At 56.9% G+C, this 16,652-nt stretch overlaps 1 protein-coding gene across 1 annotated transcript; it reads right to left on the bottom strand.

Moving 5' to 3' along the window:
- Positions 1-417: 417 nt before the first annotated feature.
- OSM (oncostatin M) lies at positions 418-4,836 on the bottom strand. The gene is made up of 3 exons (XM_082355619.1): positions 4,767-4,836; positions 2,993-3,126; positions 418-2,350 (listed from the first exon to the last, which is right to left on the bottom strand). Exons 1-3 carry the CDS (start codon positions 4,798-4,800, stop codon positions 1,784-1,786), a joined length of 735 nt encoding a protein of 244 aa, XP_082211745.1. The 5' UTR covers positions 4,801-4,836; the 3' UTR covers positions 418-1,783.
- Positions 4,837-16,652: the final 11,816 nt, after the last annotated feature.

Genomic DNA, 16,652 nt, shown 5'->3' on the forward strand with positions numbered 1-16,652 from the left:
GCTCCTGCCCTGGCGTCTAACGGACCTGAATTTAAAACGTGCCCGCCCCCAGTAAATTTGCTCTGAGGACCCAAACTCTCTGAGCCTCGGTCTTCTCATCGGCAAAGTGGGTCATATCTATTGTGGGGAGTCCCACACAGGGCTCTCTTCCACCCCATGTTAAGTCCTGTTCCCACCAGAAATGGAACTGATCCAGGTCAAGTTCATCGGCTTCTGTGAGCCCTTCCTTTGTAGCTGCTGCCTCAGCATGTCATCAGCCTATAGATGACCCTCCCGAGGCGGGGCCCTGAGCATCCGGGGAGAGCCAGGTGGAATCCCTATCCACCCTGGGGCCCTTCAGGAAGCAGTTTCAAGCACCTACCAGGTTACAGGCCACATGTGAGGCAGGATCTATTATTATCTTGTCTGTTTCAGCCAGACACCCACAAGGGCCCAGAGCAACCCGTACACTCCATCCTTCCTCCCTCCCCTCTGGCTCCCAAACCCCAACACCCCTGGTCCCCAACTTCTCAAGAGAGACCCATTCAGAAACAACAAGCACCTTGTCTGTGTTTGAGATGCCCCACAGTCAGAGCCCCCAGCTGACTGGGGTGGGCGACTTCCCTTGCTGGATAGAGCAAGGACCCCCCCCAGCCCAGGCCCCAGGTGGTGGATGCTTGTGGCCTTACCACATAGGGACAACCCCCCAAGAGGCTCCCCCAAATCCTGTCCCACAAGGCAGCAGAGAGACACAGGGGCTTTAGAAACCAGGCAAGTTTTAAATATATGTTGGCACAATAATAACATTAAATACACATTATAAATAAGCCTTATAAATAGGAAACAGATAAAAACTGATTTTAAAAATCTATAAATTAGTCATGTCCCTCCAAGGAATTGGCCCAGTAGCTTCTGGGACCCCCTCCAGGAGGGCAATGGTTTCAGCATGAGAAAATACCATGATGTACCACCAGGGGGAGCAGCCAGCACCCAAGACCCAAGACCAGGCGCTTCCAGGTGCTAGCTAGGTCTCTTCCAGAGAGCTCCGTCTGCGCCCAATGGCCATCTGTACTGCGTGTCCCCATGTATGGAGAGAATTTGATATCCACCCTATGTCACAGAGTCCCAGCAACTGACAGGCAGAGAGGGCTTTACACAGTCCCCAAGCCCTTCGAATCACAAAGAGAAAACTGAGGTACAGAGAGGTAAAGTGGCCTTGCTGAGGCCACACAGCAAGTTAGGGGCCAAACTTGGACCTCCCCCCCCCCCAAATCAGTGCTCTTTCTAGTACACTCTGCCCCATCACAGCTGCCTAAAGTGAGGTCATCCAGACATCCAGGGGTCTGGCCCGAGACGTGATGAGGCATAGGAGGCCAGCTCAGGCCCTGACCTCCCCCCCTTGGAACCAGGCCACTAGGGAAAGGAGGAAGTATGGGGGCAACGGCCCTGCAAGTCATGAGAGGGACAGTCCGGCAGGCCTCCGGGGAGCAGAGCAGGGGGTGGCGGCCAGTCTGGCCATGAGTCATCCTGTGTCATCAGACCCCTGAATCAATGGAAAGTTGGCCCCATGTGGACCTGACCTGGCCACCCCACCAGACTGAGGAACTCAGGGCTGGGGGGCTCAACAACCTGACCCTATGTCCCTAGCCCAGCCCAGAGGAGGTAGAGGGGCTGCCCGGCTCCCACTCCTTAAAGTGCACTTCTGAGAGGTGGGGAACAGAGGAGAGCAGGATGGCAGGCCCCGGGGCTGCGCCATCCTGCAGAGTACCTGCTGACCTTTCACCTGGCAGGGGTGCCCCTAAGGCTACCGGGGCAGGTGTCCCCTCGGCATGAGTCTCCTGTCCCTCCGGAAGGGCCACATCCTGCGGGCCCCCCCTCTGCAGGGCCCGGAGGGGGCTGTGTCTCCAGGGGCCCGGCGGGGGCTGTGTCTCCGGCTCCGGCTCCGGCTCTCCCCCCACTCCCGGAGGACCTGCCCCACAGAGTGCATGAAGCAGTGGTAGCCGCGCAGGAACCTGCAGCTCTTCAACTTGTGCTGGAAGGCGTCTGAGGGCGGTGTGGGCGGAGGCGTGGGCCCGGGGCCCGGCTGAGTGGGCTCAGGTGTCTCCGCCTCCGAGGAGCTGCGCAGCAGCAGGGACATGCAGTGGATGTTACTCCTGAACCCGCGGATGTTCAGTCCCACCAACTGCTGGGCTTCAGGGAGGTCCTGATACAAAGCGGTCAGTCTGTGCAGGACGAGGCCCAGCGTGGCATTGAGGGTCCGCAGGAAGCCCTGTCTACTGAGCCCCCGCAGGGCATCCTCGCTGGGGAAGGCCCCGGGACACTCCCTGCAGTGCTCCTTCAGTCCTGGCGTGTCCAGGCCTTGGATGCGGATCTGTGGGGAAAGGACAATCCAGGGATGAGAGCTGGAGCCCCCATCTCACGCGCACACACACACACACACACACACACACACACACACACATGAATCTGCTCTGCTCAGCCTTGAACCGCTGGACCTCATGTACCCCCCCATCCAATCCTCCCATTGTACAGATCCAGAAACTGAGGCCCAAGAGGGGAGAGGACTCCTGGATCACTGAAGGTGAGGTTAGAGGGATGCCAGGGGGCTGGAGGAGTGACCACACAGGTGGTGATTGTGGCATGAGGTGTGTCATTGGGGAGGTGATGGGAGGTGACATGAGCTCAGGAGGGTGGGACTGTTCACTGCTACATGCCGGTGCCTAGAACAAGGCCCGTGGTAGGTGTGCAATGAGCACATGGGGCAAACGGACGAATGAGGCAATGGAGTTGGTGTTCACACTCCAGGCCCACTAAGCTGGGGGAGCTGCATTGCCTCTGTGGCATCTCAGGGTTAGGCCTGGGATGTTCGCCGTGGCCCAGGAATAACATGGAGACTCGTTTTCCCCCCAGCCTCAGATTGAGTGGGGTTTGGGCCTGTCCTCTCTGGGAGTCACTGCTGCCCTAACCCCACAGTTCTCTGAGACTCAGATGCCCCCAGGGGCCGGTCACTCACATAGGGGTCCAGGAGCGTGCTGGTGTCCTGCATGTGGTCCGCCTGACGCCGGAGCTGCAGGAGGAGTTCATGGTACTTGCCCAAGCACTTGCTTGTGGCTGCCATGCTCAGGAACAGGAGTCCGAGGATCACACCTGGGGCAGAGAGGGGACGTGTCACCTGCCTTAGTGAGGAAGCCACAGGTGGGTGCCTTTCAGAGGGGAGGTCACTCAAGCGGGCCTCAGAGGGCACAGCCCATCATCCCCAGCTTTTTGCCATTCGGGGCGGGGCTGGGTACGGTGCATGCACGGGGGTACCTGCTGGGGCCACCACCACCTTCCCAGCGAGTCACTGCCCAGCACCCAAAACAGTGGTTGCAATTCACCAAGTAAGACTTTGAGAAGAGGTGGTGGGGCCTGGCTGGAGTCAAGCCTGCCAAACTCAGGAGCTGACCTGGGGTGGCCCAGGTGGGGCTGCTCCCCGCAAGTCCTCTGGGCTAAGGGGTGGCCATTGCTGCAGGCCCTGAACCTGCTGTAACAGACCCTACCCCCCACGCAGGTGGGCTCTGGAGGGTTTTGCAGCCCAGGAGCAGCCAGACACCTTGAGCTATGTCTGCAGAACCAGGAGAGGCTGCCTTTCTACCCAAAGTTTCCATCTGGAAAGGATGCGTGAGACCATCTCGTCCATGCCCCCATTTGACTGACAGGAAAACCAAGGCTCCAAAGGGGAAGGGCTTGCTCAGGTCACCCAAGGCCAGCCCGTGCCCCCATCTCTCAGGCCTCCCTCCTCTCTCCGTAAGTGGCCACTTTTGTCAGGCCCACCAGAGATGCTGTGAGCCAGAACATTCTGGGGGGCGGGTACAGTTACCACTCCCCCGCCTCCCCCCACCCACCCACAAGGCCCTGGCAGCCACGTGGTCGGAAGGGCCTGTGGCGCAATGGCCCGGAAGGCAGTGACACCACCTTCCCTTCCTAAGAACTGTGGCCCCTTGGGGAAGATGCTGCTGGGGAGGCCAAGGGGCCAGGCGCCCAGGCACAATGACTACCAGGCACCCCTCGCCGCCCCCCAGGTACCTGCTGCTGGGCTCGGGCAGGGGGGCTGGTGTGGGCACAGCGCACGTGGGACTAGGGTGCCTGCATGGGTGTGTGTCTAGATCTGCGCGAGGCTCGAGGGAACAGCTGGCCACACACAACCGTTGTGTCCCATCCACGGCAGGGGCCCCGGGCTGCATGCGGGGGTTCCCAGATTGGTGAGATTGAGGGTTCCAGATGACGTCACGTGGCTCTGTGTGCATGTCACCCTGTGGGTGTGGCTATGTGTGCTGTGTGATTGTGTGGGCTCCAGGGCCCCCAGGCCCGGCTGACAGTGTCCATTCATCCCAGAGCCTCCAAATCGGGGCAAGAAGGAGGCTCCACAGCCCTTCCAGACATCACACCATGACGCTGCTCAGCTTCTGCGGCTTCCTCCTCTGCCCCAGCACATCTCCCACCTCCCACCTGCTTCCTTGGCTTCTCCCGCAGTGATCCCCTTCCTTCACTCCCTTGCTCCCAGAGCTGACTCTACATCACCCTCCCCCTGGAAGCCCTCTGGTAATATCCTTCTCCACCCTGTGAAGATGCTCTGTTCTCAGTGGATCCCTCTCTTTGCCTGACCCCCTGGCTCTCTCCCCTTCTCAGCATCCTTCTGCCCGGCGCCTGGCCTCCCCTATTCCTGGAGGACAGAGAGTGCCCCTGCTCCCCGCTGGCACCCATGAGCACAGCAAGCAGGTGCTGGTGGGGAGGAAGGAAGTACTTACTGAGCGGTGTCCTCCGCATACGCTGTGCCCGCATGCTGGGTGACTGAGCTCTGGCCTGCGCCTGCTGGGGGTGACACCTCCAGGCTTGGAGCCCTGCGGGCTGGCAGCCACTTTATGCCCGCCGGGACGATTGGCCAACACCTCGTGAGGTGGGTGGGGAGGGGGAGGGGGGAGGGCAGGCCTTCTGGGAACATGACCCCAAAAACCAAAGTTTCCACAGGCGGCCAATGGGCGCTGGGTGCGGTGGCATGCCTGCTCCTCCTCCTGTTTTCTTCGAATTCGTTCTTCGAGGTCAGCCCCACGCCCAAGGATGATGCAAACCGCAGCCTCAGCCTTCCTGGGGCGAGCAGGGAGCAAGGGGGTCCGTGCTCGCTGCAGGGGGCTGTGCCCGGGGTGGAGGGGAGAGTCCACCAGCTGGGCTCCTGGAGGACCCACAGCCCAGTCCCAGCCCAGGAGCCATCGGCCTCACAGGCCTCTGTGGTTTGGGGCTGAAGGGAGCGAGACATCTTCCTTCTTGAGTGCCCTTCCCGCCCTCCTGCCAGGGCTGTTGGGACATCTGTGAGCGGAAACCACCGGGCTCTGGGCACAGAGCCAGATCCAGGCTGGCAGCCCCGAGATTGTGGTTCTGGCCCCAGGACCTGCATCCCCCAGCGGGGCTCCCAGCCATCTCCTTTCCCCCACGAGGCACCCCTCACATAACCAGCCTTCCCCATCCCAGGCCCATTGCCCACAGCCAGGCTCTTTTTCTATAGACAGGGCCCTCTGGGGAGAACCAGGCACTTGAGGCAAGAGAAACAGGAGATTAGGGTTCAAGCCCACTGACATGCTGTGTGACGCAAGGCAAGTCGCTTAACCTCTCTGGGCCTCAGAGCCCCACCCACCCACTGTAAAATGAGGATTTGAAAAGTATTTCCCAGCCACCTCACAGGGCTGCTGCAGTCCTGGACATACAAGGCAAAAGCCCTTTGAAGGCAAAAGGAAAGATGAAAGTCTGATTCTAAGTACTAGCTGTCGGGAGGTGGGGTGGGGGGCCGGAGGAGATGGGGAGTTGCTGCGGCGACCGTTGGGGACCAGGTTTCACTTTCTCTGAAAGATAGTGATCTTGAGTCAGTCCTCTGCTTCTCACAGATGAATGAAAGGGCCAGAGACAGCGCCTCCCGAGCCAACCTGCTGCTTCAGCGCAGGATAAACTGAGGCCCTGGAGAGGGCAGATGAGGGGGTGGAGGGGCTGGCCCCAGCCTGCATGCCGTGCCTGGCAGCCCCAGCACATCCAGCAGACCTGGACGAGGGTCCTTGGCCTGCACCCTGAGGAGCTCGGTGGGGAGGAGGATGTCAAAGGCTGAGGAGCCAGGGTGGGGCCCCTGGGGGCTGCCAGGGAGGCCTGAGCTGCTCAGGCCCTGTGGAGCCTGGACTAGGAAAGCCAAGGTGGCCAGAAGGAGGAGGGCCAGGCACCCTCCCACCCATCCCCACCCCGGCACCCATCATCACCACCAGGGCCGTTCCCACCAGCCCTCCCCTCTGCAGACGCGCCCACGTCGCTCATTTATGCAGTCGACAAACTTTCACTCAGCCGCACGCTTTGCCAGGTGTTGAGGATCTAGCAGTGGGCAAAACCAGAGGCACCCCACCGCCAGGAGGCTTCTCCTCACCCCCACCCACTCCCTGGCGCCCAGCATGGTCCTCATCACACCGTTGCCACCCCTGAGGGCGGATTCTGCCACCCCTGAGGGTGGAATCCGCCACCCCAGTTCCGGATTCTCCTCCCAAGAACGTCACTTCCGCTCGATTTCTCATCTCAGTGCCCACCTCCAAGAGGCGGCTTCCTGGGGCCCTGGCCAGTCCGGGATCCTGCTTCATTTCACATCCCTGATCTCATCTTGCTACAGCCCTGGGAGGGAGAGCGGCCGGGCAGGGATGCCTCAGCTCTCTTTAACGAGGAAACGGAAGCTCGGAGAAACTCAGGGCCGGGCTCCAGGCAGGAGAGCCAGGGCTGGCTGGAGAGCTTCATGCCCCTCTCAGGGGCTCCTTGCTGACCGGCCTCCACACTTGTGGGACAGCCCGGTGCTTTCACCCCTCAGTCCAGAAGCCGTAAGATCTCCTCGGTTTAAAGAGGGCTCCAAGACCTAGAGACGTTGAGGTCGCCCCTCCTTCAGTTGCCCTTTGTAGAAACCTTTAGGAGGAGGGGGGCGTTCAAACTAGGGCTGTCACATCTGAAAGACCTTGCTCTGAGCATGAGGCTTTAAACTTATATATTAGTTTGCTTGGGCTGCCATAACCAAATGCCACAGACTTGGGGGCTTAAATGACAGAAAGGTATTTTCTCACAGTCCTGGAGCTAGAAGTCTGAGATCAAGGTGCTGGCAGGGTTGCTTTCATCCTAAGGCCTCTCTCCTTGGCTTGTAGACAGCCGCCTTTTCATGATCTCTTCCCATGGTCACCCCTCTGTGTATGTCTGTCCTGATCTCCTCTCCTTATAATGACACCAGTCACGCTGGAGGAGGGCCCACCCAATAGCCTCATTTGACCTCAATTACCTCTTTCAAGGCTCTATCTCCAAAGACAGTCACATTCTGTGGTGCTGGGGGTTGTGACCTCAACACACGAATTTGAGGGACACAATTCAGCCCCTAAAAGCTTGCAAGAAGAGGGCATGGTTGGAGGGCAGCAGGGAGCAGGGACACTGGCAGGGGGAACCCGGAGCTGGGTGGGAGGGGCCGTGATGTTCAGGAGGACGGGGAGTGGCCCCAAGGTGAGGCCCCAAGGTGAGGAGGCCCTGCTCCCCATCCGAGCAAAGCGTGAGGGGAAGATGCGTCAGCGTTTCTGGTGAGGTCAGCGCCCGGTGACGTCCCTCTCGCCAGCAGGAAGGGCTTGCAACACGGCCCTGCCGGTATAAATAGGCTCCCCGACCACAGGGCCCGGGCTGTCCCCTCTTCCCGGGCCACGTCAGGCAGGTCCGCGTGATTCGGAGGGGAAGAGAGGGCCGGCTTGGTTCCTCAGAACTGCTGCTTCCTTGCCTTTCCAGCCCACCCTCCGGCTGAGGAGCCCTCCATCTTTAAACGCAAGGACAGGATTTGGCATGGCCTGAGGGGCAGGTCAGCACTGGAGCAGGAGGTCACTGGGCTGGATGCAGAGGCCGGCAGGGTGGGGGGCAGAGACCAACCCAGGTTCTGGTCTCCATCTGCTTGTGGGCCCAGTGTTCCTGGCCCAGTCACACCCCCTTTCTGAGCCTCAGTTTCCCCTCTGTAGACTGAAATGCCACAACTTAGTACTAAAGAGACAGAACAACCCAGGTTTTAAATGGGCAAGTGATTTGAATAGACATTTCTCCAAACCAGACACAAATGGCCAAGAAGTACATGAAAAGATGATCAATATCATTAGGAATCCAGAAAATGCACATCAAAACTATGAGATGCCACTTCACCCCGACCAGGGCAGCTATAATCAGAGACAGACAATAGGAAGTGTTGGAGAGAACGTGGAGAAGTCGGATCCCTTGTGCACTGCTGGTGGGAATGGAAAAGGGTGCAGCCACTTTGGAAAAAATATGTCTCTTCCTCAAATGGTGAACATAGAAATGTCATACAACAAACAATTCCACTCCTGAGTATACACCCAAGAGAACTGAAATCATATAATCACACAAAAACTTGTGCACAATTGTTCACAGCAGCATTTATTCACAAAAGCCTGAATGTAGAAGCAACCCAACTGCCCATCAACAGAAAATGGATTTTAAAATGTGGTCTATCCATACAATAGAATATTATTCAGCCACAAATAGGAATGAGGTACTGATGCATGCTACAATGTGGATGAACCTCAAAATCATTATGCTCAGTGAAAGAAGTCAGTCACAAATGGCCACACAGAGACTTCCCTAGCAGTCCAGTGGTTAAGACTCCACGCTTCTACTGCAAGGGGTGTGGGTTTGATCCCTGGTCGGGGAACTAAGATCCCATATGCCATACAGCGCGGCCAAAAAAAAAAAAAATTGACGAAAGGCCACATAAGATTCCGTTTATAGGCAATGTCCAGAATAGGTGAATCCATAGAGACAGAGAGTAGATTAGTGGTTGCCAGGGAGTGGGGGATCTGGGGACCAGGGGTAATAGCTTATGGGTACGGGGTTTCTTTTGGGGGGATGAAAATGTTTTTGAACTAGATGACTGCACAGTCTTGTAAATATACTGAAAACCACTGAATTATACACTTTAAAAGCATTTGATGGTATGTGAATTGTATCTCGATTTTAAAAATGCAGGAGCAAATGCTGCCTTACTGGACGGTCAGTGTAATTCAGTGAAGAATGCACGCCAGTGCCCGGCCCATAGCAAGTATCCGATGACCACTTATCCCTCCTGCCACTGGGGCAGATGAAGGTGCGCATTTGCTTGTGTCACAGGGTGACTTTGAGGGCGGTTGGGAAACACGCGTTACATAAACACCGGGTGAGCAAGGATCTTCCAGGGCCCCCATGAGGTCAGTGAGGTCACCGTCAGCTGGGGGGTCATTTGACTTGAGACCTGCCACAGTTCTTCTGGGACCTGGTGTGTCCATGGGGATGGGACTCCATGCCCTCCCCTGCACCCAGTGGCTCCGCCCAGTTGGGTAACTGACTGATCCCCCTTCCAGGGGCCTGAACACCTATTCAGGGAAAGGCAGAGGTGAGGGACAACTGGCTACTGTGCAGGAGCCTCATGCCAGCTATCGGCCCCCAGACCAGGCCCTGCCACAGCGAACCCCTAGGCCGAGAGAAAGGCGGGTTGGGGCTGATTCGTCTACTCTGAGGTGGGATAACCAGAAGCTGAGGGTGCAGACGGTCCCCACCCCCAGGCCACCCTCTCTGAGCCCAGGGTCCCCTCTGTGAGATTCGGAGACAGGCGAGATGACCACAGAGAACCCACAACCCTATAAAGCCCCAGGGGTCCCATGGCAGCTCTAAACACTGAGATGGCTCTGTAAAGAAAAGCAAACCTAATCATTAAACTGGATCAGGAAGTCCAATGGAGTTCTGACTTTTCTCATGATGACAACATACAACGCCTATTTTGAAACATCACATTCTTTTTGTTTTTAAATAAATTTATTTTTGGCTGTGTTGGGTCTTTGTTGCTGTGCACGAACTTTCTCTAGTTGCAGCAAGAGGGGGCTACTCTTCGTTGTGGTGCACAGGCTTCTCGTTGCGGTGCACAGGCTTCTCATTGCGGTGGCTTCTCTTGTTGTGGAGCACAGGATCTAGGCGTGAGGGCTTCAGTAGTTGTGGCACATAGGCTCAGTAGTTGTGGCTCGCCGGCTCTAGATCTCAGGCTCAGTAGTTGTGGCGCACAGGCTTAGTTGCTCCGCGGCATGTGGGATCTTCCCCGGGCCAGGGATTGAACCCATGTCCCCTGCATTGGCAGGCAGATTCTTAACCACTGCGCCACCATGGAAGTCCCGAAACATCACATTCTTGCCAAAAATGTTTTGATGCCCCAGGCACATGCTGTCTGCCCAGTGGTGACATTCGGGCCCATTTCTGCAGCTCTTCTGGGTGCCGGGCCCAGTTCCAGGCCTTTCACATGGGCCAGATCCCTGAATCCTCAAAACCTCCTAATGAGGGAGAAATCATGGTCTCCGCCCGGTACGTGGGGAAACAGGCCTGAGAGGTGGGGAACTTGGCGGAAGGTCACACAGCTGGGAGGGAGGAAAGGCTCAACAGAAACAAAAACCAGCGGCTCCCAGAGCCGGGAGAGGGGAGGTTGGCTCTCATGGGGGCGGCTGCCTGGGGAGGACTTGGCGGCGGAGGTCGGTATTTCTGCAGGTCTGCAAAGATAACGTTGGTTTCATTGGCGGAAAGGCAGAAAAGAAATGCTACAAATTCCACGTTGAGAGAACTGCATGAGCTGATGGGCAAATAGGACCTCACTGGACCAGTTTAGAGAACGGCGCGTGTGGCTGGAAGTCGAACAGGGAGGGAGGAAGGCAAGGAGGGAGGAGAAAACCAAGCCACCACAAAACAACTTTGCTGCCATTGCAGCCCCTCCGGAGGGGCTTGTACAACACAGCTTGGTCCCATCCTCTTGCTCAAAACACTCCCTGGTTTCCTGTTGCCATTCGGATAAGGCCAAAGTCATCACCTCAGACCCCCAGGCCCTGCCCACCTCCCCAGCCTCACCCAACAGCTCTCTAGCCCGCCACTTTCTCTGACCTTCCTCAGCCCCACGGAGGAGCTGAGCTCTCACCCCAGGGCCTTTGCACATGCTGTACCCACTGCCTGAACACTCCACCTACTGAACTGCCATCAGACAACAAGGTTCAGTCCAAGCTTCACCTCTTCCAGTGACCTTCCTTCACCCCAGTCTGGTTCCTCTCCCTGACTCCACCCCAGAGTACCACATACCCCTCTCTGTAGCATTTTTCAGAATTGTAAACTCTTACAACTGTGGAGTTGTCTCCCCAGCCAGACTGTAAATTCCAACAGGGTGTGCACTCTGGTGGTGGCTCCCCATCGCCTGTCTCCAGAGCACAGCACAGGTCCCAGAATGTAGTAGGTGCTCAATAAATCGTTAGTGAATGGATGGATGCATGGCCGTACAGATGTGGCCATCTGCAGAAGCCCCAGGCTGCAGGGCCCCGGCGCAGCCCCATCCCACATCCAGTACACCTGTAGCCGGGCCTCTACAAGTGCAGCCCCACCTCGCTGCGGGGTGGGAACAGGCCCTCTTGGAGCCTTTCCCATGCCCTCTCCCCAGGGACATCAGAATCACATCACTCACAATACACCAAAGCACGTGATCTCTTTTTTCAGGAAGCCTCGATTTTTAAAGACACTAACTTTTTCTTTTATGATGATTTTTCTAAAGCGAATTCAAAACCTATTCTTTAGCCATGGCAGATTTCAACACTTTCCTGGAGAAACAAACTGAAAAAGAAAAAGCTAAGGCATTTCTCCTGCTTCCTTTAAAGAATACATTTCAGAACAAATTCTACATAAGCGGCACCTGACAGCCTCGTAGAAAGGGGCCGGTCTTCACTGGAGGAGACAATCCTACAGTCCCTCATTCAACCTGTATTTAATAAGTAACACTGTGTGTGGGGCACCAGGCCAGGTGCGGGGGATAAATCAGCAAGAAAGACAAGGCTAACTTACAGGAGAGTGAAGTTACCATGAAGGATGAATAAACACACAGGCCAATATCCAGCCCGTGGAGGGGCTTGGAAGACCCATTTGCCAGGCTGCCCCTTTCTTGCCCCAGGAGGGGTCTGACCCAGCCTGGTCTTCGTGGTACCCCAGGGTTTAGCAATGCACCTGCATCCTGAGCAGAATCAGAATCCTTCCCAGCAATAATGGCAGACCCAGGAGACACGCCTCCCTCGCGTGGCTGGGGTTTCTGCGCTGGGACGTCACGAGGCGGGGGTGGGGTCCTGCCGAGTGGGCAAGAGGGTGGCTGGTGCAGCCAGGAAGGCCAAGGGACTTCCCTGAGCCCCTGGTCCCTGCACGAAGCCAGGGCCAACCACGCGGCAGGTCCCAACTACACAGGACGTGATGAGAGTCCCGTTTCTGCTAGTTGAGCTGGTTTCCCGGCACTTGCCATGGGGATTCCTTAGTCCTCACAAGCATGAGGATGGGGGCAGTAGGGGTGGAGGGCACGGAGGGAGGAAGTAGGATGGGCTGAGCCTGCTCTGGGTGCCAGCTGCAGCCAAAGCTCAGAAGCTTTGTTCAACAGAGAATGCAGCTGGAAGAAATGGGGGAACAGGCCAGGGTCCCCATGGGGCTGTCTACAAATTGGGACACAGAGGCAGGACTCACTTGCAGGGATGCCGATTACTGGTCTGGAGGAAATGACCTGGGACAGGTGCTGGGAGGACTTGCTTTCTTCTTCCTCTTGTTCTTGGGGACACGCTAAGGAAACTCTGAGCATTTATCTTGATATGAAAAAAAGAAACCTCCTGCAGCTCCAAGGGGAGAAAAGGCCATCAAATCTTGCTCTGTCCAAGGGCCAGCTGGTGGCCATTCAATGGGTGACGGGGTGTGACCAGCTCGCGCCAGGTCACCCTGTCCACAGACAAGTGTGTAAGGAAGAGAAGGGGGACAGTGTGGCATTAAACACAACTGCCGGGTATCCCCACAGTCAAGAAGGCAGAGTTTAACAGGCAAAAGGTGGGAACAACCCAAATGTCCATCAACGGATAACGGATAAAAAAAGTGGTTATGTCCATACAATGGGATATTATTCGGCCATAAAAAGAATGAAGTACTGACACACGCTCCCACCTGGATGCACCTCAAAAACATCATGCTGAGTGAAAAGGCTAGACATCAAAAGTCACATATTAGATGATTCCATTTACAGGAAATGTCCAGAATACTGAAATCCATAAAGACAGATTGATGACTGCCAGGGGTTGGGGGAGGGGAGTGGGAAGTGACAGCTAAGGGGTATAAGGTTTCCTCTTGGGGTGATGAAAATGTGTTGGGAACTAGAAAGAGGTGATGGTTGCACAACACTGTGAATGTACTAAATGCCGCTGAGGTAGCTATTCACTTTTTTTTTTTTGGCCGTGCTGTGCAATCATGCCCCAACCAGGGATCGAACCCTGTGCTCCCTGCAGTGGGAGCGCAGAGTCTTAACCACTGGACTGCCAGGGAAGTCCCACTATTCACTTTTAAATGGTCAATTTTATATTATGTGAATTTCACTTCAATTAAATAAAAATTTAAGGCAGAATTAAGAACACAACTCCAGGAAAACCAAGAGGCTGGGAAGCAGGAAGTCGGCTCCAAAGGGGCTGGAGAGAGTCAGAGGATCTCCCACAGCCCCTCCTGTGTTATTGCCCGGTGAGCACCTGTGCATGCCTTTTTTTTTTTTTTTTTAATAAATGTATTTATTTATTTATTTATTTTTGGCTGCGTTGGGTCTTCGTTGCTGCGCGCGGGCTTTTCTCTAGTTGCAGCAAGCGGGGGCTACTCTTCGTTGCGGTGCGCGGGCTTCTCGTTGCAGTGGCTTCTCTTGTTGCAGAGCACGGGCTCTAGGCACACGGGCTTCAGCAGTTGTGGCACGTGGGCTCAGTAGTTGTGGCACGTGGGCTCAGTAGTTATGGCTCACGGGCTCTAGAGCGCAGGCTCAGGAGTTGTGGCTCATGGGCTTAGTTGCTCCACAGCATGTGGGATCTTCCCGGACCAGGGCTCGAACGCGTGTCCCCTGCACTGGCAGGCGGATTCTTAACCACTGCGCCACCAGGGAAGTCCCTGTGCATGGGCTCTTGTTTGTCAACTTAGAAAAGGCACACCTAAATTTAAAAGGCCGGGGTATGCCAGCTCAGGACAGGGCCTGGAAGCTGCCTGGAGCGGAGGCTCCTGGTTTGAGGAGAGAGCAAGTATAGGTGAGACACTGGAGGGGGAGGGGGACCAGGGGTGGGGTGGGGGTCTGGGGGCTGGTCTCAAAGACAGAGCAGGGGGGCTGCGGAAGGCTGGAGACAGGGGAGGGAGGGAGCACACTAGTGCTGGGGAAAATATGCTTCTGCAGCCAGAGGAGAGGGAGACCCAGGCAGGGAGACCAGCGGGAGGTCTGGGGTGGCCACATAGGCGGGGACAACCGTGGGCTGACTCAGGGCCCTGGGAAGTGGGGGGCGCTGAGCTGCAGAGGGCACTGGGGCTGGGTCACTGCAGAGAGCTCAGGCTGAGGGGCGTATGCACAGGGGGACAGAAAGCAGGGCTAGGCTCCCTTGGGGCTGTAGACAGAAGAAGAGGGACAGAGAAGTGGGCAGAGAGAGAAGAGGGAGACGGGAGAGGCTGGGGCCGAGGCGGCCAGGGGCGGAGGGCAGAGGTGAAGAGGTAGGGCTTGGGGAGCTGGGCAGCGCAGCCCACCACTCCCCAGGGGACGGCAGGGAGCTGGGCCTTCTGGTGTCAGGGAGAGGGAGAGCAGGGGGCCCTGAGGGAATGTGGGTCCACAGAAGGAAAGTGGACAAGAGGGTGTACACGGGCACAGGTGTGAATGTGAAAACAAAAGATGCAGACATGTGCAAGCACACGTGGACATAGAAAAACTGCCCCAGCCACAGACAAAAACAGACACACAGAAATACATGCCACAAATGCTCACACACAGGCATAGATGCACACACCAGCCACACATACACGGGACACATGCAGACACGGAGCCAGGCACACAGCTGATGTTTATAAAAAATTGGATGCATGTACAGCCACAGACATCCAGACCTCCGACATGGAGCCATTAAGTACAACGACACATGGACACTTAGACACACGTGTAGACAGACACACATACACACACTTTCTGGACAAAACAGACTTGCCTGTAGATGCCCATGAAGGCCTGCACACTGTGAGTGCACACACCGGTGCAGCACACCCATCCACGTGGCACCGTGACCAACCCCCTGGGAAGGGAGCTCTGGGCACCCCCATTTGAGATACCCCTGGCTCGGGAACCCCAGCACCAGGGCCCGCCTGGGAAAGTGAGACACAAACCCCGCCTGTTGCCCAACGGGCTCACCCAGCCCAGCCCAGGGTCAGGGAGGAGGCAGGGCCACGCCTCACGTGCCCGCCCACGCACCCATTGTCACCGGCGGCAGACACCCAGTCACCAACGCAGACAGCTGGGATTTCGAGGGATCTTGCAAAATCCTCCCGGTCCCTCAGGGTTCAGCTAAAATATCCCTTCCCCCAGGGAACCTCCCCAGGCCCCTAGGGGCACTATTGACCTTCTTTTTGAATAATGATTCTGCCATGCCCAGCTGTGTGACCTTGGTTAAGTCACTTCACCCCTCTGTGAAGTGCTTCGTTTCCCCCGTGTAAAAGGGGGATAATGAGAGCGTGTGTTGAATACATGAATTAATGGAACACACGCTCCCCTCCGCCACGTACAGATGGGGAAGCAGCTTCCCTGGGCTCACAGTCAGCCAGCTGCAGACGGCTGCCCCTCTTTCCTCCTGCTTGGACCAGTCCCACCTGGTGGGACCAGGTAGAACATGGAGAGGGCATGGCCTTATCCTCCCCTCTACGCAAGAAAATAATCCCGCTTTGGAGCAACTTGGTGAGCGTGGGACCTCACGGCCCTACCCAACTGGGGTGGGGGTGAAAACCTTAAACCCTGAATTTCTGCTCAAATGCCTTCGAGGAGGGCTGAAGAGGTCACTTCTTCTGTATGAGCATGGAGATCAGAAAGGGGAGAAATGAGCCCGGGACTCTTCACGCCTGAGGTTTGCTCATCTCCCGTCCCCACCCACCCAACAGCCCCCCACCCTGGTTCACATCCTCCCAGCAGATGCTGGACGTGGGGCTGAGGGACTGCGGGCAGGGCCCTCCCCGGGCATGGGCTGCATCTTTCTGAGAACAAGCACTCAGGCTCCGCGGTCCTCGGCCTCAGGCTCAGGAGTGGCCGCACTGAGGCAGACAGGTGGACTGGGGCTCCAGGTGAGCCAGCGAGTGCCCCCAACCTCAGTTATGAATGACCCAACCTGAGGCCTGGGCTGACCAGACCGACTTCCTTTTCCCTAGAACTCTCTGGGGCCTGGGTGGACAAGGAAGTGGTTCTGCGAGTCCCCCCTCCCTGGGCCTGGGACAGCTCGAGACCTACCTGTCGGACAGCACCCAGCACATCAGCTGTGCAAGAAGGCCAGGGTCATATCCCCTTCCCAGAGAAGCTGTGTTCTCCAGGCACTTCCCAAGCCCTGTGCCCCAAGCCCTGTGCCCCAGCCCCAGGGAGGTCTCGGTCTCCCGCACTCCCCGAGCAGGTCTCCCCATCTGTAACTTGCCAAGAAGGCTGAGAGCCGGCCCAGTGACCCCCAAGGACCCTAATGCCCTGGGAGCTAACAACCCCACACACAATTGCACTCGTGTGGCAGAGACACAGGTGGACATGCTGGCCTCTAGGCCTG

This window comes from Balaenoptera borealis, assembly GCF_965194805.1.
Source record: "Balaenoptera borealis genome assembly, chromosome: 14".
Lineage (NCBI taxonomy): Eukaryota > Metazoa > Chordata > Mammalia > Artiodactyla > Balaenopteridae > Balaenoptera > Balaenoptera borealis.

Bases quoted from the DNA above. Each gene is read 5' to 3' on its own strand.
- OSM (XM_082355619.1), bottom strand. From the start codon at position 4,800: ATGCGGGCACAGCGTATGCGGAGGACACCGCTCA. The intron at 3,127-4,766 runs GTAAGTACTTCC...TCTCTGCCCCAG, and splicing joins TATGCGGAGGACACCGCTCA to GTGTGATCCTCGGACTCCTG. The intron at 2,351-2,992 runs GTGAGTGACCGG...CTTTCCCCACAG, and splicing joins GCACGCTCCTGGACCCCTAT to ATCCGCATCCAAGGCCTGGA.